General features: G+C 38.2%; 1 protein-coding gene across 1 annotated transcript; it reads left to right on the top strand.

Moving 5' to 3' along the window:
* Nucleotides 1–820: 820 nt before the first annotated feature.
* Nucleotides 821–26,513, top strand: LOC140242550 (homogentisate 1,2-dioxygenase-like). Its single transcript, XM_072322291.1, has 13 exons — nt 821–981; nt 6,306–6,377; nt 6,910–7,104; nt 8,649–8,708; nt 9,574–9,665; nt 10,024–10,058; nt 10,834–10,913; nt 12,261–12,360; nt 13,154–13,377; nt 16,771–16,897; nt 24,025–24,077; nt 25,258–25,386; nt 26,195–26,513. The coding sequence occupies exons 1-13, from the start codon at nt 964–966 to the stop codon at nt 26,336–26,338; spliced, it is 1,329 nt and encodes a 442-aa protein (XP_072178392.1). The 5' UTR covers nt 821–963; the 3' UTR covers nt 26,339–26,513.
* The last annotated feature ends 643 nt before the right edge of the window (nt 26,514–27,156 follow it).

The raw sequence follows: 27,156 nt of genomic DNA, 5'->3' as shown, positions 1-27,156 counted from the left end.
AGCTTTGTCCTGTAATGAAAACATTTTTTTTTTTTCATACAAAAATCATTTCCATTGGACCAGGCCACATTACAATAATTGATATGGGAAAAAAAAATAAAGTATGATATAACATAATCAGCATATTATATCCGGGTAAATGTCTCAGATGATATGAAATACCAATACCTTTGGCAATACGATTACACACGACACCAATGTGTTCATTCCATGAAAGCTTGATACACTCCTAAAGATTTTACGCAAGACTAACGAGAAATTATTCGACCATTGAAATATAAAACAGCATTTTCATCGAATTTCCTCTTACTAAATACCATAAACTGAGTTTTACTTGCATTTATCTAAAGATGAATGACGATATTACTCATTTTGGAATCAAACTGTACCGCTGTACCGCCAATGTTTTCATTAATATTATGCAAATAACAACTTATGTGCGTCGGATACACGTAACACACTGGAAAAAACAAACAAACAAACAAACAAATAAACATACATTATATAAACATGTTTTGTTTGTAATAAGAACGTGCTCAGCTCCCGACAGTAAAGTCTCTACCGACACGCCCACTTTAAAACGTTTACCTCTGACACACCTCCTGAATTCACCAATCACATCGTATTTCCGGTGGGTCCAGTGCAAAATGGGATCCCGTGCAAAATGGATGGCGCCGCTTGCTGCCAAGTCACACGATTGCACACTTCATGGTATTGCGCACCTGGCACATGATCAAGCAAACGTTCCATAGCTAGAAGCACTCTCTACAATGTAGCTAGCGCCGTGTCATGAACTTCGCACGCTCGCCATTCACTTGACTGTCGCGATAACGAGACAGACTTTCAGGACCTGACGACGACGTACTTGTTTTGTTAAGTTTGTTCGACCAAGGCACCATCGACGATCTTGTGATATTTCCTTCGATACCATCAGCCTTTCGATTATTAACTGAGCTGCGCACAATGGCAGAAGAGCTGGAGGTAAGATTAAGAATCAGTGATCACGGACACCGGATGGTTACGGTGCTGCGTGTGCCGGTGTGGTTCCTTGATTTGTTCGCAGATGCGACGCAGGCGTAAATTTTAAATGCATTCCACGACAATCCTGTAGAGGCTGTATAACTAAAGTTCTACCATTGGATAGAGCTAAAAAAAAAACATGGTTCTACTGTATTCACTCTCATCAATTTGAAGCAATGAGAATCTGACCCCTTGTATTCAGTAGAGTTTATAGGTTTATGTGTAGACGGTCTAGAACACTGTCACTGAGATGTAGTTGTATGGTGTGTACGTGTGTATGATGTAGAGCTATTGAACGGGAGCTAGCTGTTTAGATTCAGATTGTTACCTGGATCTTGATCACGTGATGTCACCAATCATGTACGGTATGTGAAAATGAGTTTTTGTAGTGGGGAAGATGGGCAAAATCGTGAAATAGGCCCCACCGCAGTGCGCGTGCACCCGTGCGTTAGCAAGCAAGGTTAGGTTAGGGTTAGGGTTTAGGGTTAGGTAGTGTTGTATTTATGGTTAAATTGGCCATTGAATTAGTCAAGGGACATTAGGGAGGCCGGGAGTCCTTCCGAGAATAAAAAGTAGAAGACCAAAGAAAAAACGGGAGAAAGGGAGGACGAAAGATGCTATGCTGTGGAAATCGGCCCCACCGCCGTATGCATCTCGCGTATTAAACGCCGTTTGGTGGGGCCGCATTCACGAGTATTATACTGTGGAAGAAAGCCCCACCGCCGTGCTTATCTACCGATGAACGCCACACGGTGGGGCTGAATTCACGAGTATAAACAGGCGAGCCGCCGTAGTATTTGTACGGACACGCAGTGGTGGGGCCTATTTCACGAGTATGCCGGAAGATGTGTAAAGCAAGCTGCTCTTTGCTTTAAATTCGACCATAACTTTTAACGGCATCAAAAAATTTAACCGCTGGCTACATGTAGAAACTTATGCTCGTGTGCATGGTCAAATTTTGGCACAGGAGGTCGAACCTCAGTGCAGGTTATTTTAGACCACATCATGTCACTGGTCTAACAAAAATTGGTGGAGATGCTCACATCCAGCAGAAAGTATGAAATTTTGCATTAATTGATGGAGGGGTATTTTGGGGTGCAGATTTCAAAAATAGCCAGATCCAACAAGAGATCTAACCACTGCACTGGGTCGGCCACGCTCTTTTCCAATATGGCCGCCTTGACAAACGTTATGACTAAAATGTATGGGCATGCAAAAAAGTATGCAAAAAAGTGCAATGCATGTTCATTGATGTCACAATGTAAATTCTTTAGCAGCGCACACTTGGTTACAAATGCGTGCTCAGATATGCAGATGAGGTAGCCTGATTTACAAACCCGAGATACATAGATGTAGATATTTTCAACATTGCAACTCAGCAACAATAGTATTATAGAGATTAAAAAATGGGTGACGAGCAGGGTGTCAGAGGTTTCAAATTAATCCATGATTGAACTCGGCATGTTAACATATCTTTGTGTATCAAATTTCAATGCCCTACATGTATCATTATCACAACTCGCTATAGAGATTTTTCAGTGTTTTGTCATGATGGCTATATTGGAATTGAAGATGGTGACCGACCCAGTGGTCAGATTGCTTGGATCTGGCAATTTTTTAATTCAGTATCACAAAGTACCCCTCGAGGATTTCTCATATAGGCCCTACATGTATATATGCAAAATTTTCACAATAGCTGTTCACTAGAAGTGATCATCTTTTTCACATTACATGTACTGTACGAGCTGAAATTTTCACGGTGGTTTTATTTTCGCGAATTTTGCGAATTGTCTTTGAACCGCGAAAATAACAACACGCGAAAATAACAACACGCGAAAATAACGCGCGAATACAATGTAACTAAGTTCATTTAGACCCTCGCAACCGTGAAATTAACAACACGCGAAAATGTCCGCCAAGTAGCAATTCGCGAAAATATCTGTACGCGAAAATTTCGGCTCGTACAGTACAGTGTATATTGTATCTGCCTCACTATCGGAGGAGAGGATGGGTCACTAAAGGAAAGACTTCCTTATGTCCCCCCCCCCCCCCCCCCAACTGATTTTGCCATACCACTTTACACTAACATGTACACACAGGATGCTCACTCTCGGGCACATTTGGAAAATGGTTTAATAGGTATGAGTAGTTGGACATAAGGAATTCTTGCCTCTCCCTGTATAATTCAAAGACCTCTAGACTCTATGTCATCTCATAAAGCTCCAAATTGATTGAGCTGAATGTGTATAGGGCCCTACATGTACATCTGAGTACAATTTTGTGAATGGACACTAGATAGACGTTGAGTTGCTAAATACTATGATACCTGTAAGCAGTTACTTAATGTTCAACTCTGTATAATTGTACTAAGTATTCATATAGGTCTACTACACTGCCACTTGCCAAGGAATCAATTTTCTTCTGCCATCATCACCCCCCCCCCCCCCCCGAATGATTACAGGTGGAGTAATACGTTGTACCTCTCAGTCTGAGACGTATTGTTTGGGAGGAGTTGAAGAGATGTAGGTGTGTAGCCATTTGAATCCTAAATGGGTATTGTTGCCGGTGTATAGGTGGTGAGATGGCTCAGACAGTAGGTACATTCATGTAGTCGGTTTGCCTTTGAGCTTGTGTTTGAGTCCTTTTGAATCTAGGTGAACCTTGAAGAAAGAAAATCCCTATTGCAGCTCATTCTGGAACTTAGCTAAACCGAGCGGGGAGGAAGAGTGTCAAACAACACACACATGTGGCTTAGCAATGTTGGGTGTAATCATGCAGTAACCTCAAGTTAGGCAAAAACACCCTATTCCTTGAATATACCCTATTCCTTGAATAGAACATATTAATATACATGCGTGTAGTGCCAAATGCAAAAAAGAAGACGACGGTATTTCAGACTCCAACTCTCGTGATTTATGTTGGAGATCTTCGGCTTGAAGACCATTTTTGCAAAATCTCCTACTCTCCCACTTCGATTTTAATTTTTTTCTGCTCAAGCTGTGTGTCTCCCCTCCTGCCTGCAGTGTACGGATGTTCAAAAACACCGCTAAGAGAGCATACTTAGAGTTGGAGTCTCTTTAGACTGTCTGTTATGCATTAACAGTATATGGAGCGGCTGTTCACTCCTTTTCTTAACAACTTAATACTGTTACCTGTCTTCACACTTAAATGACAGTGTTTCCTCATGTAAACCAGATCCATTATCTGAGTTAGGAACCACACTTTTCTATCAACTGTCTGAATGCATTCAAAAGTCTAATGCCAGTCAGTAGAAGAAATCCACTGCCATAGAGGACCAAAGTGATTGCTCGTCATCTAGTGGATTTGCCTTCACAGACAGTCATGTTTATTTTCAATCAGATGTTGTCACTGCAAATATCTACACATTAAAGTGACTGTACAGTACTGGTTGAGGTGGGGATTCATGTTTTGAACATTCCTAAGTGAGATAATGAAAAGCCTCTAATGAAATATGAAAGAACATGTAATTTTAAGAAGGATTCAACGTTTATTTGATGAAAATTGTTTTTCAAATGGCTGAGATATCAAAAAAGTGATGATAATAAAAGGCGACATGCCACAACTTTATTAGGATCTCTTTGTTGCACCTTGTTCTTGGATATCTCAGTCATTTCAAAACCGATTTTCATCAAATAAACTTTTGATACCCCTTAGAATTGCATGCTCTTTGACGTCTCATAGACTGGTTTCGGAATATCTCGCAAAACATTAAAAGCTAAATTTTCACCTCGACCAGAACTGTAGATACCCTTTAAGTTTTAAAAGATGGATAGTAATGTTTTGCAATCAAAAGTTGGTACCTGGTACTACACTTTAGTTACTGTACATACAGTATATCCCTGTTATGGAGAAAAAAAGTTGGTGATTTCCCACTTTGAAAAAATACACAAACCTGAGTGATGTGCTGTTTAATGGAAGTTTTTCATTTCACAAATATCAATTGACCTGCAAATTCATAAAAAACACTGAAATATACTGCATGTATAGTACCTTATGTCTGATAGTGAATCTAATCAGTGCATAAAATTGAGCAGTAGCAATGTCATTTTTTACAGGTTTTTCAGTCACTACGTGAAGATTATTGTACATGTCTTTGAGAGGGGACAATGAAGGCTGTTTTGTATTTCTTTATTCTTTTTTTTTCTTTAAGCTACATGTACCAGCCTGAAGTGAGGAGCAAGACTTTAATAGCTTTGATTAGAAAATGATCACTATTTCCCTTTATTGCAGTTGACTGTGACACCTGTATTTGTGGAGCTCTTAGCTTTCTCTGTTTTGGTTTCCTGAAGTTAACCTTGATACTACAAATACCTTGAATAACAGCAATGATGGATGAAAATACTTTTCATTATTGTAACAAAAACATTAATTTTGTTTGTATTAATTGATTATATTATCGTTATAAGAGTGAATTAGCTGACATGAATTTTGTCCTATTCAAATGTATGGACGGTCAATAATAAAGTTCACAAGATTCTAATTTATTGTAATTGTATTCCACTTATGATATTGTAGCCTGAATGATGGTATTTCTGACATGCACTGTAATAAATTTTAGATGCTGGTCTTACAATGCATAGCAAAATGTTGCCCTCATAATGCACAGTAATATCAGTTACTGGTATGTGCTTGAGTAGAGCAGCTGTCTTCAGATGAAAACAAATCAAATGCGTGATTCAGCAATATTTCTGCATATTGAAGGGGAATTCCATTCCTTCTTTAAATAGTAAGGGGAAAATAATGAAGGGCAACTTGTAAGAACATACATGTACATGTAACATAGTTCTTGAATTCAGATTTTAGATTGATGTCTTTACCTCGCTCTTCTCCTGTAGCTTTTAAACACAGTATGTTATAATTTCTTTTCCAGAGTACAAGTGTAATTTTCACTTGAAAAATCAATGATGCTTGCTACTGAAAGGTTTTAAAAGCCTTGAGTGACTTTCATGCAAAAAACAAAACAAACAAACAAAACTAATAGTCTTATTTTCATGACAGCCTGCAGCTGTGTACTGTACTATAGATGTTGTAAACACATACAAATGTACAACTATGATCATGCTGTACATAATACCAAATGTATACAATGTACTTTGTATACAACCATATACATGTAGCCTAACAACACTGGCATGTAATTGAAGAAATATGTGTCTTTTTGACTTAGGTTTGCTCTCTCAGACATTTTATCGGTTCTGGACATCATTGGTAACAATAGAAATGATCTCCTATTTCCCCTTCTTCCCTTCTCTTTCCATGCACAGTATCAAAGTGGCTTTGGCAATGAGTTTGCCACTGAAGATCCACGATGCCCTGGGGCACTTCCTGAAGGCCAGGTAGGAGTTTGCCTTTTCTGGGACAAAATTGGTCAAAATCCCAGGTTTGATCAGCCCTAAATTTGATATTTTATAAATTTGACAGAAACAAGTTACCAAGAAGTGATTTGTACGTAAGGTCTTGAAATCTTGGATCTTATGGTAGTAAACCATTTGTAGTCATTTCACCAAATTTGTCCAGAATAGCATTTTCTTCTAATTGTACTTCTGTCACAGTATAAAATGCTCTGTAAGACGATCAATGTTTGTTTTTGTTTGTTTGTTCATTTTCCATCTGAGAAGATGACTGGATAGCCAATATTCAGCTTTGCTAAAGCTGGTCTTCCATGGGGTCCAGTTGGATATGAGGCGGGACCACTTCACTGGGTTAAACACCCTGCTCTTTGCGATGAATGAATGAAGAGGAATCTTTTCCGTGCATGAGCTATGACTCTCTCACAACAATGTGACTGTAAAGTTCATGTCAAATACATGTAGGTAACCAAGCATGGATAATGTTTATATCATTGTCTTCCTTTACTCGCCGAGACAGAACAACCCACAGAAATGTCCGTACGACCTCTACGCCGAGCAGCTGAGTGGTACTGCATTCACCGCCCCCAGGGTACACAACAAACGCAGCTGGCTCTATCGTCTGCGCCCCTCGGTCACCCACACCCCTTTCAAGCCAGTCGCGGATGGAAACATTACAAACAACTGGGATAACTGGCCACCAAATCCTAACCAGGTACACAGTTGTACTTTCTTGTCATCTTGGTTGCCATGGTTTCAGCATCAAAGCTTTGCTGTTTGTCATCCTTTCCTTCATTGTTTTTCTCTCTGTTTTAATAGTTCACCTGAGCCAAATGGTTCAAGTGAGCAATTTTTTATTGTGCTTTGACACTTTTGCATAACTTTTGTTCACATTTCATCTTCTGGAAAACTGGCACTACATTTTGACTTGGGAGGAATTGTCAATGGGGGGAGGGGGGCAGGGAATCACAGTTTGTACCTAGGTTCTTACCTAGTTCTTACCTAGGGTCCTACTTTCTAGCATTTTCAATGGGGGGAGGGGAGGGAGGGTGATTTTATAAGAACATAAATTTATAAAGAGTTCTGATAAATGCTTTAGATTTAGCTTCAAAGAATTGTGAATGTGATGACAATGGACTCCTTTCAGAATTGATTTATAATCGTAGAAAAGTGAAACTGTATTTCAGTTTGGCATGTGCAGTGATAATTGTTGACACTGTGACTACAGATGTACCCCTGGGTATGCTATGGTATATCACATATCTACATGCAGTAGCTTCACGTAAAGAGTGAAACAAAACATTTCCCTTCTTCTGAATGAGAGAGGAGGTTTCTATGAGTGCATACAATGTATGTTCTTCACAATCAAGTGAACCCAATACATTAAACTCAATTCCACTTCAAACACAGTATGACATGAACAGTTGGTTTAGATAATTTCACTTGACTATTGTGTATACTGCTGGCTGTCTAGTCTGTATGAAGTTGGTATCCTGTCTAGCAAGTAACTGAGAGGGCAATCTTTGTGTGAGAAGTTGTAGCTGAACCTGATGTGTTCATATGAAATGTGCTGGTACAAGCAGCTAAGCATACTAGATGAACTCTGACGTGTTTAGAAACACTTACTGCAAATGAATCCAGCCATATTTGCCATGTTCTAGGCAGGCCAAATAATCAGTGATATCTGTGGAATAAGTAATAATACCTGCCGTGCAGCATGTTCTAAAGTATGACTCATCAAATGGTGTCTAAGAGAATATTAGCATCATACTGTAGATGTGATGTGTTACTTCACTGGCAGTGCATTTGACAGCATGGTCATTATGTGTGATAGTAGTACAAATGTGTAGATAAGAAGCACATCTTTGAATAACATAGGACTCACGATCATACCTGTGGAGCATTGTGTTCCCCTCTAAAGAGAATGATAAATTTTGACGATTAAATGAAAGTTTTCTGCAAATGTTAGAAATGGTAAATTTGGGGGAGCATTTTATCTGTGTGGGTGCTAAAGAGGATAACTACTTTTGTATTAAGGTCTGCAAAGAAGTTGTTGTGCAAATTTTGTGAAAGCTTCATAAACCCTTTCTATGCCAGGGACTAAAATGATAGTGTGCACAATGCTACGGTGTTTCTTTGCCAATTTGCACACAAAGCATACAAAGGCTTAAAGCTATTGTTGTCTTCCGTATCTGTGACTGATACTTAGTGGGTTGTCTCACACGCTGCATATCATTTCTTGTTTGGTTCTCTCAATAGCTCCGTTGGCATCCATTTGATATTCCCACGGAAGAGTCTGGACAAGTTGATTTTGTGCAGGTAGGTGGATGTGTGTCAAGCACAGAATTCTGCCATCGATGTCACCCTCATTTTTAGAATGCTGTTACGACCTCTTTTGTGACTGAGTAAAGGTACCCTTAATGTCGTTATCATGAATGTGATCATGAATATGGTGTGAGTGGCAGAGGTGTCATAAATACTAATAATGATCAATGTGTACAACAAAGCTGTACGATGATGATGATGATAAAAATAGTGATAATAATAATCATCATCATAATCATAATCATAAACCTACTTGATATAATTATACTGATTATAATAATAATGACAATGAAAAACATTTTACTTCTTGTACAATATTGTATGATGACATTGATGAGATTTTAAAGATATAATTTTTTGTTCTTTGTGAATTTTGAAGCTTTTAACTGTCGACATATTATGTAATTATTGTACATAGTTCAGTTTACTCAACACTGAAGCCAACATCAGCTGACATAGAAATTGGATAGGTTGATAGTTAGCTTAGTGTTATATGAAGTGGGTTAAAGGGCAGGTTAGTTCTTTGAAATATAATTTCAGATCCTTTGTAAAAGTCTTGTTGCAGAAATTTAGTGCCTTTACTGTACCGTTAATCATTTTTGAGATGAGAGACCAGTTTGATAAGAAGGTTAGCAAGTATTGCAAGTTATGTCACATAAAGTTACCATATTAACCCGTTGAGGACGGGCTGATTTTGCTACAACACGCATTTTCCATAGACACCTGCTCGAGTATACTCGAGACTCATCTTCAATGGGTTAACAACATTCTCTATCATTGCCTCTTTACTGGTGATAGACACAACATTTGCTCTTTGAAATGGTGAAAAACATTGCATGTATGCTTCCGTTCGTCTCAGGGCCTCAGCACGGTATGTGGTGCTGGTGATCCCAAAAGCCGACATGGGGTGGCGATCCACGTCTACACCTGCAACGCGTCAATGGAGAGCAAGTGAGTCGGTTTTGTCTTTGTGCAGATAATTTTACAAATTTGCGTATCTCCATGAGTCATCCTTGTCATTAAATCTTTTTCCTGAGCACTTTTGTATGATATATGTTCAGACAAAAATGATTGTGTATTTTTGTAATTTTTTTATGGCTATATTATGAAGAATGTTACTGTGTTTGTTCAGCTGAAGGACCAGCATTTGATGTAATGTGTAAACTAAAGGCAGATAATTCATTAGCATACCATTTGTTATGTTTCACATTTAGTTAAAACGATCTACAGAGAGTTTCATTGTACATTCGTTGTTTCACACATAAAATGTGTTGATTAATTGCAATAAAATGTTTGTATCTACCTGTAGATGCTTCTATGACTCAGATGGTGATCTTCTTCTTGGTAAGTACCTCGGTTTCATATAGTTTCAGAAAGTAATCCCCATTCATTGGCTGTTAGTTCCTAGACAACCATACCAGTCGGCAAAGAAAGTACTGATACTCTAGAAGATGTGCCAGTCTGTAAACAAAGCATTGTAAATGTTTTGTGTTCACATTGTTAGTCCATGTAATTAGTAAGTTGAGTGTTTTTTTCTTTGATTTCTATGCTATCTAAACTATTTGTAAATATTTCTGAGACCGTATATGCAGCATGTATTTTGTGAAGTGTTTATTTTCCGAATTTGTGAGCATGTTGCTATTCACAAATGTATCAACATGTGAAAATGTCAAAATAACGTGCAAAAGTTCATTTCTCTGTTCATTACCAAACTCCATGGTAGCAAATTTAGCCACTCGCAAAATTGTTGGAAAGTATATAACATACATTGTTTAAAGTATACAGTGCTTTACTTCACTAGTCAGCCAATAGGTTGTATCAAATACTTAATGGACAGATTCCAACTGTTCACATTTTCAAAGTTGAAATACAGGCATGAATTTACAGAGAGTGTATATAGAATGTAATCATCAGTTTACTGTCCTTTGTGAGACCCATCTAGTTTTAAGAAGTTTCATGCCATTATTTCAGTTTTGCTCTCCCAGTATGCATGAATGCTCGGAAGAGTGAGAATTAAAATTGTCCGTTACTGTCATACAAATTGTACCTCTTCCTTTCATTGTACATGTGTATTCATATCTGCTTGATTTAATTTAATTTGATTTGATTTGTATTCCAGTGCCCCAGCAAGGTGAACTTCTGATTCACACTGAGTTTGGCAGGCTGCTGGTAAACCCCAATGAAATTTGTGTCATTCAGGTAAGCCCCCACTAAACACTGGCATCTGTGGTACTCTATCTTCCCATTATCTTTATGCCCGTTTAAAGGGAAATATCCTGATAAAATTTTCTTTATATTTTGCAGTGACATCATGGACTATTGTAATCTTCTCATCCAGCAATGACTGCACCAAAACTGTAAAAATTCACAACTTTAAAAAAAAATTGTCTGATTTTCCTCAGACTTCACTGATGTTTCTATTTATCGCTGCATTCACTCCAACTATTGAAACGTTTAAATAGCATCTGAAGTAATATATGTTCACATCTTGCTTTTTTAAAAATATTTGTTGAATTGCTTACCAGGTATATATACTTCTATCTCTTCCTTGTTTTTCAACTTTCATAAGTACAACTATGCAATGTATGTTATTTTCTTCATATGTCCCTCTGCGCCTCAGAATAGGCCACTAGATAGATAGCGCATTACAAATGCTATGCTTATGAATTACTATTATTATCTACACATACTTGGGTTTCACTTCTCTTTAAATTGATTAGGAGTGCATTGCCACTTGAAAGGAAAATAAAGGCTCCAAGTACACCTGCATAAAACCCTATGTTACAAAGAGTAAGGCCCAACCCATTGCAGTGTTATACATGAAGACAGTCAAATACTGTAAAATGAGAAATGTTCGCGTGCATTTTAATTTTGTGAATTTCGCGAGCGCCAAGATTCGCGAAATTAAAATGCACGCGAAATTTCTTGTTTACACTATATGCATTGAACGTCAGTGGCAATTCGTGAAAATTTCGTGCCGCAAATATATCATGTTTTACAGTAAATGAAATATATTTCATGACATAATTATACAATGTTGTGAGTGTCTTGTTCACTAATGTAAGTATAGGAAAATCATTGTTGGTACACACACTGTATGAACACTGAAGAAGAGATAGATGATGTGTAAATACACAGACAGATCAAAGATCTTTGTATCTCATTTTTTGAGATGTGAGTATTAGATAACATTTTATAGCAGGAAGTAACAATATTGATCTAGTTTCATTGTGATATGTGTATTATCTTTCAACATTGAAAAATAAGATTGAAAAAGAAGATAGATGGTATTCTAATATTCATACACAGATCAAGGATCATTGTAACTTGTTTATATGAGATTTTGTGTTAGATAGCATTTTATAGCAGAGAGTATCAATATTGATTTATTTCACACGCATGTAATTGAATGCTACCCCCCCCCCCCCCTCCCCAAATATGCATGTCTTCAAGGTTTGGTGTGCATTGGCTGGGGTAATAAATAACATGATCCAAGGAGCTACAATCCTAACATGACAGGAAGACAAATATGCATTACTTTTACAGCAAGGGATGCGATTCAGCGTGTACGTCAGTGGGCCATCAAGGGGCTATGTCCTTGAAGTTTTTGACGGTCACTTCACGTTGCCAGACCTTGGACCCATAGGTGAGGGAGTTCGCAAGAAGCCGGAAACTTCTGTCTCATGTTTATGCTCTCATTGTCTTGTTATGGTGTATTTGTTCATTTCAAAATTTTGCTTTTAAATGCATCTTAAAGGCATAATTTACCATTTGCAGATGAAACAAAAACCCAGCATTAGTGCTTAAAAATAGTTCTAAAATGTGAGTTAGGGATAGACACAACCAACTGATTGACAAATTGCCCTACATCGACGTAAATAAGCACTGAATTGATCAGTGTTTTAGTAGTAGCCATGATAAAAAATCAAAAAATTTCATAAATTTGAATAGACACAACCAATGTAAAAATTTGAACCAGTATAATCGATGTTAAGTATTGTTAAATATACATTGTACAAAATGTAAACAATAGTTATGATAAAAATGTTTCCAGACTAAACCATCTACAGTAATGGTTTAATGAGAAAAATAGTGATATCTTCTTATGTTTTAGGCTTTATTGCAAAAAATTTGTTGTGGTAGGATGTTTTGTGATACAACTGACCTACACATATGCATCAAATGGATATCTTCAACATTTTTTAAATCACTGCTCCTAAAGGTAAACAGGACCTTTAAAGAGGTAAAGAGTTCAGAGCTTGTTCCCAATATCAACAGTAAGAGTGCTATACTGGATGCCTGTTTTGGTTTTGTGGTGAGTGTGTGTGTGAAAAACAAAATTGTAGAGGCTGTATTTTTTTGTTGCTGTGGGAGAGTATTTATTGCACATAATATGTCTGTGAAATTAACTGTTTTGTTTGTTTCTCGTTTGCACCAAGGTGCCAATGGTCTTGCCAACCCAAGGGACTTTCTCTCCCCCACTGCCTGGTTTGAGGACCGCTCTTGTCAATACACAGTCATCAGCAAGTTCCAGGGCAAGCTATTCGCCGCTGCCCAGAACCACTCGCCGTACGACGTCGCGGCATGGCACGGCAACTACCACCCCTACAAGTATGACCTCGACAAGTTCATGGTCATCAATGCGGTCGCCTTTGATCACGCTGTAAGTCAATTGTGTCCTGTTCTTTATAGTTTTCCTGACTTCATTCAGATACTCAACTCATACTCACACATTCTTCAGAGAATTAGCTAGGTGTTAGAGGACAGGTTCACCCAAATATATGTGTGAATTGAGTGAATGCGGCAATATGGGTTGAAAACATTAGTGAAAGTTTGAGGAAAATCGGACAGTCTGTTCAAAAGTTATGAATTTTTAAAGTTTCTATGTAGCCCTTGCTGGATGAAACAACTACTACAGTTTGTGATGTCACATACATGTATATACAGCGATTAAGAAAATATACACAGAATTCATCATATTTCATATTTGTAGTGAAATAAAAGAGCATGTGACTTACCTCTTTCAGAAAGCAGGGGGAACAATATTGCCCTTAGCATGTTCAGTAATAAGTAGAGAGAATAATTATGTACTTTTCATGAAAAATGAATATTATGTGGAATTTTCTTTATATTTTGTTTAAGTCTTTGTACATACATACATACATACGTGACATCACAAATTGTAATAGTCTTCTCATACAGCGATGACTGCCCAGAAACTTTGAAATTTCATTACTTTTGAACAGAATGTCCAATTTTCCTTGAACTTTTACTGATGTGTTCTGCTTATTATGTATATAGTTTGCTGGAAATTCATGTCGTTGAACCAAAAACTAAACCTAGACATCTTGTAAGCTTGTGTCAGATTTGATTAGACTTAATGCCTCAACACCAAGCAAACTTCATCAAACTTTGTTGTAGAGAACAGTATGGCTACTCTGCCCCTCCCCCCCAAGGAAAAACGCAGTATCTACATCCAGCTCCATTTCTAAACAACAGAGATATTCACCATTTTATCTGTTTGCCAAAGCCCCTGGAAAATATACTCTTTTGAAAAATTCCTTCATTGTGGAATTTTAGTCTATCTAGCTACCAATTTTCCTGGAAAATATCATTTTGTGTTTTTGTTTTGTTTTTCAGTTATTGATGAAAATGTAGATACTTTGGGGAAACCCCACGCAATTGACTGATTTCCCCAAGGAAAAACGCAGTATCTACAATGGAACGAATTTCCCCAAGGAAAAACGCAGTATCTACAGGGGAATGACTAGGATTAATCTTCTGCCATAATTATGTATGCATGTATACATCATTGTTCAAGTATTCTCTGGCCCTGGGGGATGCATCCTCCATCCCCCCCCCCCCCATTTATGCCCTGATTACAGAGTAGGCTTCATAAGATTATTAAATAACAGATCGTTCTTGGAACGTTTTGCTTAAAAGTGTATCCCAGACCGATCTTGCTGTAGGCCTAACGTTACGTCGATACGTGTTTAATATGAAGCTTGCCAGGGCTGTAATGTGATGCTACATGGCCTAGCCGCTAACTAGCATCTAGAATACTAGATCTAGATCTGTACAGTCTAGGTTACAGTCTGTCTAGACCAAAATAAATCTAAATCGGATGTCTGGACCTAGATCGATCTAGACTAGGTCTAGTTTTTATATCGTTTATTCTAGGCTGGCTACGTAGCAGGCTACACGAGTCTACCGCCTCAGGCTATACATGCACGATGCTCACAGAAAAAAAAAATAGCCTAACGTTAGAACTGCAGAAGGTTTAAGCCCTACACGAGCCAGGACTCTTTGATTAGAAAAAAAAAAATACATCTAGAACCGGTCTAGAATGAAGTAACATCCGCTCTCTAGGCCTATTCCTTCTGGATTGAACCTAAGTTTAACGTCATGTAAATTTGTAATGTAGGTCCCTAACTTTTTTTACTTGTAAGTTATGTAGCATGCAGCATGGGATCATGCATGCATTTTACTCAACCCAGTCTCACTAACCGGTTAGGGTGTAGACACTGTCTAGATCCGATAAGAATTAAAATACAACTTATTCTTAACTTTCTCTATTTCGTCCATTTACCGTGGGTACCTATTTTTCCCTTGGACCCTAATCTATAGTATTGTCAACTCTGTAATTTTAAGACATAAGTATGGTATGGAGTAGATAATTGAACATTGACACTTCACTAGACTTAGTATTCTAAAAAGTGGTTAAGTTTTAGACTTCTTACTACAGGCCTGCCCTAGAGTAGGCCTATTCAAGTCCTACACTAGATCGTTCTTTAGACTTTCGGAATACGGACCCTGAAAGTTCTGATTAACGTTAAGTCTAACATTAGAAAAGAGACGCAAGACTCAAACGTTAGGCATAGCCTACTGTCTAGACAAGTCTAAAAGACTTAGACTTAGATCTAAGGGAGGGTGTAAACATGTTACATAACCTGACGTTTATCCGATACAACACAAATAGATCTATTGCCTTTCGAAGAAACTTTCGGATTCGGAGCCTGAGGAATTTTGACAAGGGTCTAGGCCTAACAAAGTTACTTCACAACAAGTTATAGTACGGATAATGTTCATCATTGAGGTAGAATATGAAAGAATAAAGCTGATCGTTTATCACACGAAGCGAAGTAAACACAAATGTATGCATTTGTGTTTACCTCGCTTCGTGTGGCAAACATGCATTGTGTTTACTTCGCTTCGTGTGACAAACAATCAGCTTTATTCTTTCAATATTGAAATAGTTTTGAATAACTTACTCATTATCTGCAGATAAATTTTTCTTGAGGGCTAGGCTCACGAGTAATTTTCCCCACGACAACATTTTGTTTTATTCCAAGTACACACTCCCACTGTATGCTGACTAGCCGGGCCCTGTGCTGACTGCTGCACAGCATCAGTGCAGCTAGCTGCAAGCTGTCAGTGTTGTGTTGTATTGTTTAATGTGCACTCGGTTAGTCTTAATCACACACTGTGTTTTACATTAGGATCACGATCTCATCAAAATATTTACTAATCAGTATTGTTTTGGTTAGATATTTTGAACATTATGTCTTATTATTGAGCAAGTATATCTAAAGAAAGTAATTTACGTTCAAATTACAGAACAACCGGCAAAGTATTCACATATATAAATAACAGTGTCTGGTAATTAAGACTAGCTTTGTAGATACTGCGTTTTTCCTTGGGGAAATATTCATCATGTAGATACTGCGTTTTTCCTTGGGGAAAGTGCAAGTTGAGTGTAGATACTGCGTTTGGCAGTTACGGAAAAGTGGCTTTCTAAACATTTTTTCAAAAATCTGAATATGTCATATGAAGAAGGATTGCCCACTGACTATATTTATGCAAAAAAGTGAAAATCGCCAAAAATGTTAGATACTGCGTTTTTCCTTGGGGGGCAGTACTCATACACAGTGCTGTTGATATATTGATAAGAATGCTTCAGGTACCTATAAACAAGAACTCTGAATTAAAGTTTGATTATTTGTTGAATTGTCCTTTTTTTTTTTTTGGTTTATCCTTTTCTCTTTTCTTTTGCCAGGATCCTTCAATATTCACAGTGCTAACCTGCCAGTCCAACAAACCGGGCACAGCTATCGCCGACTTTGTCATCTTCCCACCTCGCTGGTCTGTCCAGGAACACACGTTCCGCCCACCGTACTACCACAGTAAGTTGAGAAAATTTCTTTGTGTAACCGGCAGAAGGGCCGTAATGCTTGCAAGCTTGAAAAATCACACACACACACACACACGCACATGCACACACACAAAACAATGATGGTCACATCATATGAAAGAGCTTTCAAAACTCTTTCAGATTGTTAAATGAACAAAAAAATTATATTCAGGTGAGGATTTTATGCTAGGGCCCTTTTGCTGGGCTTGCAGTGGAATTCACCCTCCCTGTCAGTCATAGCATTCAGTCCATAGGATTTCCATGCATCCCCATTGTAACACTATGTCCATTCACATTTGAATTACCATGGCAATAAGTACCACAGTAATTTGTTGTCACAGCTCCTGTTGACGAAATACCACATCAATAAATGTCATGATATTTCAGGTGGTATCATTCTCATTTTGCAAATGGACACCTCTCTAAGGTAATCATTGCATGCACTCATATTTTCTATGAGGAAAAGACAAGAAGTCTGTTAGGTCATGTGAGAAGCACACCACAGTGCAGGGAATGGTATTTTGTGACACGATTTACTCTCAAAAGCTTGCATGCATATTTGGCACAGAGTTTGAATTACCACCCCAAATACCTCATATTTTGTGATGTATTTTGCAATGTATTTATGGTCACATTATGAAACACATTGTTATTTCGCCACAAGTATGAATGGACCTAATGTGGCCTAGGCTGGTTATTAGCTTAAAGTAGACATTCAAAGAGATCATTAAATTCTGCAATTTAGGCATCAGTAGAAAGCTCAGAAGACATAGAAGGCAATGGAATTTTGTTACCTCGCTTTCGCGTTGCTAGAAAGAAGTAAACGCTCACGAAAAACTGCGGTTTTCTGGAGCCTGATAAGGGCCAATTCGTCAGGAAAGATGCCCGTTTCGCCTGACGTCACGCACTGGATTTGCGGACTCTGCCCGGTGAATGTGTGTACAATGTTAACGGAGGTACAACCTGATTCTTTTGCATTTTATTTCCTTATGTAAAAGTCGAATTGAACGAAATATAACTTTTCATGGTTTAATAGTAATGAAGAAACATTTCTCTCTCAATTTTTTGTAATTCTTACAGATATTTTCGTCAATATTCAGGAATTCAAGCTACTTAGGTAATCTTATTTTTCTTACGTTTGTAATGTTAGCACGTTCAAGTTTCGCTGGTCATATGAAGCGTTTAATTGGAAATCATGAGGATGTCCGTGACAGGATTGATAATCTAAGACATGGTGATGTTGACAATAACAAGCAGACTTACGAAAAATGGCGAAATATCAAAATAGGAGAGATTTTAAAACGAGGATCGAGATAACAACTTGTGCAGCCCAGTCTCGTAGCTCGCGATTGCTCGCATGCAGTATGTACTTGTATTAATCCGCGGTGAAGTGGCTCTACTGCTCCGATCCGCATTGGTAGCCGCTCGCCGCACCACCATCCTCACTGCCTGCGTGCCTGGCCTGTTACGTGATTAGCCAAGTCATGGAAGTACTTTCATTGGCGTAGGAACATAGACGTGAACTACTCGTAATTGCCATGCATGCTTTGCATAACCACGTGTGTTTGTTTACGTTCGCGCCCGATACTGTAATACTGTACGACACTGAGATTCTAACCAGGGAGGTGGGAAGAGAAGGAGTGGAATCTTCGACATCGACAAGGTTCAGTGTTTTCGCGAGTAATTACATCACTGCTTCACCAATGTGCACACGCTCATAAAACTTCCGTAAATGACATCTGCTATGATAGCTATCACGCCATTGCGCCTGACTTGTTGCTGACCTCAAACCGGTCAGACTACAATACTAGGCTAGCAAAGTCTAATAGCAGGGCGGACATAAGCACTTCCCGATTGCTCGGGCAAGTGAAAATCAAAGTCGTACAAGTGTTCTGAACAAGGATAAAAATGCTTGCCCGAATCGGGCAGGCAAATAATTTTGAAGCCACCTTCTTTCTCCACATTTTCCCTTCAACAAACCCATGAAATCATGCACACGCAAGCCCAAAACTAACAACTGTTTAGCGATGTCACGATTTCAACAACTGTCGAACACTGACTTACTTGAAGAAGCCCGGGTATTGCATTACGATGCCACATCAACGCTCATCGATATCGAACAAAGTTTTTATTCCAATACGATGTATTAGCCTATTTTGGCAGTAGAAAATAGCGATAGCAGAAAAAACTGCCATTTTCTGCTCGCCATTAGCTGCCTACAGGTGAGTCGGGTAGTCACTGGTTGTGCATGCTCCATGTGGATGCCGAGCACAGTGCGCGATTCAAGATAAAAATAACACAAATCAATAACGCTTGGTCAAAAGTGAACACCAAGTTTACCAAGAAACAATAAAAATTCCACGACGGCAAGGTGCCCGACTTGGGGATGGGGGGGGGGGGGGGGGGGGGGGTAGACGAGAGAGACCATTTGACAAAAACAGAAACCGCGCGTACTGGCGCATTCTTGGCGGTCATGAACAGTCTGGGGCCTGGAGGAATGAACAGGGAAAACGTTTGCCAAGTCGAAGACCCAGCCAGGATTACAAACGTAATGATTCTTTATTTCTCTCATTTAATTTGCCTAAAATAGGGCTATCTCTCTCTCCCTCTCTCTTTCTCTCTATTTCCTTTTCTATTTCTTGTAAGAATCGTTTGTACTTACCGATAAAGAAAAATGAAATAAATAAACAGTGTTAAACTTGAAATGCCTTATTTTCCTGCTTTAAAATACTTCTCCATTTTGTACATCATTTCTGTTCTGAGTTATGAAAAAAGAGAAAACATGTTGCTGATTGTTACTCTAAAAGTTGTTTATTCCGAAGGTTCGCTAATCTAAAACTTAAGAAATAAGAAACTTAATCTGGGAACAAATTCAATTCGTTTTCAGATTAACAAGCCTTTTCCCAATTTTCACATTACCCAAACTTCAGAATAATGCTACAAATGTTTGGATTAACAAACCCTCTTATATTTTCGGAAGAAAAACATTGGCACAGGGATTTTGCGTGTTTCAGATTTGGAATAACGAATTATAGAATACGTACAAATGTATCTCATGTCTTCTTCTTTTTCCATTATTTTAGGAATAATGAATACCGGACAAACAAAAAATTAAAGATGTCAAACTACGACATAAACTTATGAGAGAGAGAGAGAGAGAGAGGGGGGGGGGGGAAGGTTACTGGTCGTTACTTGAAAAGATCGTCACTCCCGACGGTTAATTATCCAAAAACTGAAAAAAAGGGTTCTTAAATCGAAAAGAGAAAAAGATGAAAATTAAGTTTCGTTATTTCGAAGTCCTGTTCACTCAAAAACATTCCATATTCTGAATGTTCGTTTATCCGAAAACGAAATAAGTAATTTCTTGCCGCGTAATTCAATTTCAGATAAACGAACTTTTCGAACCACAAATCAAATTAAACAAACCATAATTAAATTTGTCGGATTAACAAACATCCGCACATGCAATATGCGTGTTTCGAAATAACTACCATCGCGATAGTGATTCTTATTCTTTTTCGGAATAACGAGCACCACGCAAAGAGACGCGATGCTAAACTAAAATTCAAACCTATTTTTTCTCCTTTTTTACCACCCGTCTATACACGTTTTCTGAACATTTCCTTATGCCCGACTAAAAAAAATAATATTTGCACGTTACTGTGAAAGTTCGTTTATCCGAAAATGAAACAAGCTAGCTCGAGAGTCGATACTCTGAAGGTTTGCTAATTCGACAATGAAAAAAAGAAAAAAAAAGATGTTAATCTGAACGTAAGATTAGCTTTGATTTTCTGATGGTTCGTTAATAATAATAATGACAACAATAAAGAGGTTTTGTAACTCTTTTTTAGATTCATGTCCGGATAAACGCAGCTATGGAATCACAAACATTCTTGCATGTTTTGTTTTGTTTTTGGTTTTTTTTTTTTTTTTGGGGGGGGACGAATCATACTTCATTGTTACACTTGCGATCATCTACATTCATTAGACAGGGCTCAACACTAACTGTGGCCCGGTGGCCCGGGGCCACCACAACGCACGTCGGGCCGACAATATTTCAGAAATGAAGATTTTGGTGGCCCGATCGGGCCACCAAAAAAGTCGGATGTTTGCTTTTACTGTTGGAAATGAACAGCGGTAACAATCGGCTCCGTAAGATGCTAAAATAATTGGAAATGAATATCGGTAAGATTCAGCTCCTTACGATGCAAAAATTAATGTCAGATATTTGATTTTGCGTTCGGAAATGAATAAGGATAACATTCGGCTCAGGAAGATGCTAAAAGTAAATGTCGAATGATCCCTTGTAACGTTCGGAAATGAATAACAATGATATTCAACTCCGTACGATGATTAGATAAATGTCGGATGTTTGTTTTTACTTTCGAAAGTAAATAGCAATAACATTCGGCTCCGGAAGATGCTAAAATAATTGTCAGATGATTGCTTTTACGTTCGGAAGTGAATAGCAGTATTTATTCTGCTCCATACCATGCTGAAATAACTGTCGGGTGTTTGCTTTAAGATTTCGAAATGAATAACAGTAATGTTTAGCTGCGTTCGATGGTAAAATAGTTATTAATGTTTGATGTTTGCTTTGACGTTTGGAAATGAATAACAATAGTATTCAACTCCGTACGATGATGAAATAAATGCCGGATGATTGCTTTTACATTCGAAAGTAAATAGCAATAATATCAGCTCCGGAAGATGCTAAAATAAATGTCGAATGATCCCTTTGACGTTCGAAAATGAATAACAACAATATTCAACTCCATACGATGATTAAATAAATGTCGGATGTTTGCTTTAACTTTCGAAAGTAAATAGGAATAACATTCGGCTCCAGAAGATGCCAAAATAAATGTCAGATGATTGCTTTTACGTTTGGAAGTGAATAGCAGCAACATTCTGCTCCATATGATGCTAAAATAAATGTCGGATATTTGCTATAACATTTCAAAATGAATAACAGTAACATTCAGCTGCGTTTGATGGTAAAGTAAATGTCTGATGTCTGCCTTGACGTAAAAAAAAATGAAAAACAGTATAACATACGGCTCAGTACGATTTAGAGTCTCGACGATCAGTATGTACGATGAATGACGGCGGCGGTTTAGACAAAAAAAAAAAAAAATGTGGAAAAAGAAGTACTTCCTCACGGCTCATTCTTCCACCTCTGTAAGTAGCAATTCGCTTCGTAGAACAGTATACGAAATACACAGATTACGTGTGGCGAACATTACTCGTACAGTATTGAGTTTATGTTCATCCATTATTATTACAAACAAAAACATGCATAGAGAGCGAGTGATCAGCTGCAGGGAGTCTTGCGTCGAACGTCGAGGGGGCATGGAGCTGGCGCACATGTTCGAAGTACGTACAATCAGGGAGGTGGAACCACCTCCCTGGTACAATAGTAAATGTTCCCATACACACACGTTTTTACGCACAGCTCTCACTAGACCGAGGAAGAAATCAGAGCACGAGCACTACTGTAATATATTCACACACACGCAAACACACACAACGCAGTGCGAACCACACACCAGCACAGTGCATGAACAGCCGATGCAGACCAGCTGAGAGCGAGACGTACCATCCAGCTTGCTGTGACCGGATCTACTTTTTGAAGGCACGGAACCGAAATGCGGACAAAAACGTCTGAAAGAAATCTCGTTTATGCACCGCTAGCATTCACAAATTTCATACTTTATGAGGATGAAATGTAAGGAAAAACTGTGAACTACAAGGAGACATGCAAGAAAACTGCTAATAAACTAAATAATTGGACTTGCTAGGCTCCTAAACACAACACTGAAAACAATTCACGGTAGTAGTCTATGGAGCGAACGTGTACTTTCAGAGTACGAATCCAGTGCGTGACGTCATCTGGAAGGGGTATCGGCAGACCGTTCATCGGGGCATTTCGGGTTCACTTTTTCGTCCGATTTCAATAATTAATAAAAAATAGTTGGGATTGTTCTTTTCTCTCGATATTTTGTGTACACCTAGGACAGATGTTCAAATTCAATATTTTCTTCTCAAATTTGTGTTTCGTGCTCTTTGAATTTCTACTTTAAAGGTAGGGGATACCTTTTACAGACCTCCCAAAATGCAGCAAAACATTAAATATGAATCTCAGGGGACTTGTTTAGGCCACTGCTGAGAAATTTGGAAGTCAACAGTTATCTACAATTTGAATAATGCACAAAACTCAACTACTCAGTAGTTCTGTGTGTCAGCCACACTTAAGCCTTTTTGTTGCAGTCTTCTGTATTTTTTATCTATAAACACAAATCTAAAAGTATAAGAGCTGATGTAATAACATATAGAGTGTTTGGCAAGAATGTATATAGAAATGTTTGTAAGTTTTGATGAACTTTCTTCACAAAATATACATGATGGACACACATGCAGTGCATGGGTCTGCAAAGGTAGCCTAGTAATGTACTGGAATTTACGGTGAGCCCCGATAAAAATTCAATTCAAAATCTAACGGTCAATAAAAATGTACGAAATGTTACCTTCCACTTTCAATACTTTATGGGAGTTTCTAAAATAATACACTCTTCAACATATCACTGTATATATACAACTCTTCATTTGAGGCATGCAAATGGGATTCCCTACCTTTAAAGGTATACATTGAAGCATTTGCTTGATCTTCTTTGGAAATGTTTTCAAGTGCAATGGTTCAACGACAATTCTGTTACATGGAACACCAGCTTGTGTTGACCCATAGTTTGATCTGAATTATCATTTATGATTCTTTCTGCCGGTGTGAGCTCTTGATAAAGAGCAAAATAGACTTCACTCCATAGAATGTACTCCATAATAATAACAATAATAATACACAGTAATCATGATATAAACATAACGCGCAACATATCCATTCATAGGTGCTCAAGGCACTCACAGTTAATGAGTATGGATTTTTTGCGGTTGTCAGAAAATAGATTCAATTCAAATAAAAAAAAAATACTGGGTGATGTTAGGTACAGTATTGTAAATAGTAATGGTACCAGTGATTATGAGTGTCCAAGTTACAATGTGTTTGTTCATCAGGGAGTATGAAATTAAGTGAGCTTAATTGGGATGTATTTTCATTCTTTGCAGGAAACTGCATGAGTGAGTTCATGGGACTCATAAAAGGCAACTACGAGGCCAAAGTGAGTTCATTCTAATATGATATTTCTTTCCCGTTTTAGGACAAGTTTTTGGATTGAAATGATCTTATTCTGAATTACTGTTCAAAATTGTGATAACATGTTTTGAAAATTTTTTAAAGTATTGTGATTATCATAAAAAAGTATTATGATTATTATCATAATTATGGCAAAAAGGAAGTCATGTAAGGGCTGAATTGGCAATGGGATATCATCGCTGCTAAAATTTGGATGCAGATTGCAGTGTGTAAATCTTACAAACTGTGGAACCTTACAAACACGAGATGGCGCAGCACAATGCTGTAACCCGAGGTATGACAGTACCCCAGGATATGGCATGGTACATTGTGATTATGTACAATGGGTGATTTCAAGTTCAGTGCTAGTGCTACTTGTAGTGTTGGTGCTATTTCAACACTAGCAGCGGTGATAAAACTGTATTTGAAATCAGTGGGCGATGGGAGGTTGACCTAAAAATTATGAAGTACTTTCGGTAGCTGGTGTTGAATGTCGTCTGCTGAACGAAGCTCTGCCATTTGTGTTGGCAATTTATGTGTGTTTTTCCCATTGACTAACACCTAGCCCCTAGGGATTGTCAAATTGTCATTTCAAGTTCGGTGCTGGTGTTAGCGTTGCTGTGCGAGACTCACATTCACTTCCATAATATTGTACGTGCAGGATGTTCAATGCAAAGTCTATGCTAATGCAGTTGTCGCTTCACGCAGTGTACACAAACAGACTCTACACATTGCTATATAAATCTGAGCCTGGGAGCAAAATTAGGATTGTTGTGTTGTAAAGAAGGGATTAAATTTGTGGCATTTTAATCAGTCTTCCTCATTATATGTCTTAAACAAAGCAATCATGACAACATCTTTTAACTTTTACTAGAACCATATATGCATGCACCATCATTTTTTTTTTTTTTCGTCTCGCAGTGCTTGCAGATTTCACCCTGGTTTGATGCCAACACCTAGTGTGAGGATTGATAATGTGATTGGTATCACTTGCATTAATCTGACTATCAGTGTTGGAGCTGGTTTTAGGGCAATTGTTTGGGAGCATTTGCATGGGTGTGGAACTTTAAATTACCCAATAAGTTTAACCTATGGTAATTGTGAAAGTTTTAATGAGATATCTATTTTTCATACAACATGGTTTCCTTGTGTTGTCTTGAAACCAGGAGGAGGGCTTCCGACCCGGAGGAGCGTCTCTTCACAGCATGATGACCCCACATGGCCCAGACGCCACCTGCTTTGAGAAGGCATCCAATGCTAAACTGAAGGCGGAGAGAATTGCAGATGGCACAATGGTAAGAAATGAGAAGTTTTTTTTACCCCCTTCATATACATCTGCTTTTCAGTGGTTTGTAAGGTGAAAAAGTGTTTCTGTGCCATTCATGTCTCATAAACATATTCATGCAATGTAACAGCTACCACAAGCTATTGTATATGCCATGTATTTAGCAAGTCTTTAATTTTTCACAAATTTGGACTTCCCTACAATTTTGCAAGTGAAATATGCAGTTGTGGAAGACAGTAATGACTGGAGAAATATATTTGCATGCACGTCACATTCATGTCGAGTAATTTTTTGTGTTGTTAAATTTGCAAAAAGCAACCAACTTGCGGAAATCAGAAATAAGAACCCTGCAAAATATATGGCGTATACTGTATGTTACTGATTTTTTGTGCAGTAGGCTTTTGTAGTGGTTTCCAGGAATGGTTGAAATTTGAGTTTTCCGATTGGTGATTCACTGCTTTGCAAAGAAAGAAAAAAAAAATGTACAAGATGTAGACGCCAACGCCAATGCATGACTTGCTGCAGTGTTGGCAATGACAGGTTGGTTAAAGGAACTAACAACGATTATCAAATGTGTCCATTATTTTTCTGATTGAAAAAGATGTTGCCATCCTACTGATGGTGTTTTTGAATGACTGTTCAAAGACAGAAATCATCAGAAACTGCAAAGCAAGTCTTGCAGGATAAATATAGTATTTTAAGGACAAATTCACCTTAATATATGTGTGGATTGAGAGTGAATGCGGTAGTATTAGTAAAATGCATCAGTGAAACCTGCAGTCCTGTGTGTTCTATCTTGTGTCTGTGATTTCTTGCAGGCATTCATGTTCGAGTCCAGTCTGAGCATGGCGCTGACGGAGTGGGGAGACAAGACGTGCCAGAAGGTCGATCCCGGATACTACGAGTGCTGGCAGCCGCTTGAGAAGCGCTTTAAACCGAACAGCACGGAAGCCATGGCCTAGGGAGTGAAAGATCCCAAGAATAGGACGGTCCCGGGAGGGGTCCCAACGTTAGATCCCTCAAAGGATTCATTCTGGCAGTGGAATCTGGGATGAAATCTTGTCCCTGCAAGCAGATTCTCATCACCGCAGGCGACCACTTGTAACACTACTCTGTGATGATTGTTGTCAAATAGAATTTTATCACTTTAAATGATTCAGAGTGTAGTGTGAAACTCCTATCTTCCTTTCTCGTGCTTCACCCCACTCAGTATGTCCATCTTGAATGCTCATCAATTCAGTTTAAACAGACGTCATATATTTGCTAGCTGCATTCAAATATGACACTCGGAAGACACAAATCAATATGCATTTTCTTTGTCCATGTCAAGCATTATTGAAATGTATTAATGGTATTGACAATATCACATAACATTTGGTATCCAAATTATGTCTTCAAAAGAGATGGACCTTGCTATCATGCGGAGGAGAGGATCTTTTGCATTGATCACAAATGAACTTCCATGTAGATCTTTTTCTCTCATTCTTTTTTCTTTTTTCATTTTCAACTACCATACCATCATTATTAACCTTACACAGTAGATTGTGTGTCTTTGAGAACAAATGGAGCTTGTGCTTAGTCAACTTTGCCCCTTAAGAGAACCCTTTTGACCTCTGTGATGATACACACACAAGTAAAGATAAACCACAGCAGCTGTCCTCTTAGATGTGCATTGAATAGTGATTTGTAAATATATACCCAGTGGAATATAATGTCGAGGAGCTATAAAGAAGTTGTATACTATATAGTGCTGAGTCTAAGACTTGGATGACACATATAC

This window comes from Diadema setosum, chromosome 19 (genome assembly GCF_964275005.1).
Source record: "Diadema setosum chromosome 19, eeDiaSeto1, whole genome shotgun sequence".
Lineage (NCBI taxonomy): Eukaryota > Metazoa > Echinodermata > Echinoidea > Diadematoida > Diadematidae > Diadema > Diadema setosum.
The sequence above is the reverse complement of the archived record's forward strand: the minus strand, read 5'-3'. Positions and strand labels throughout refer to the sequence as shown.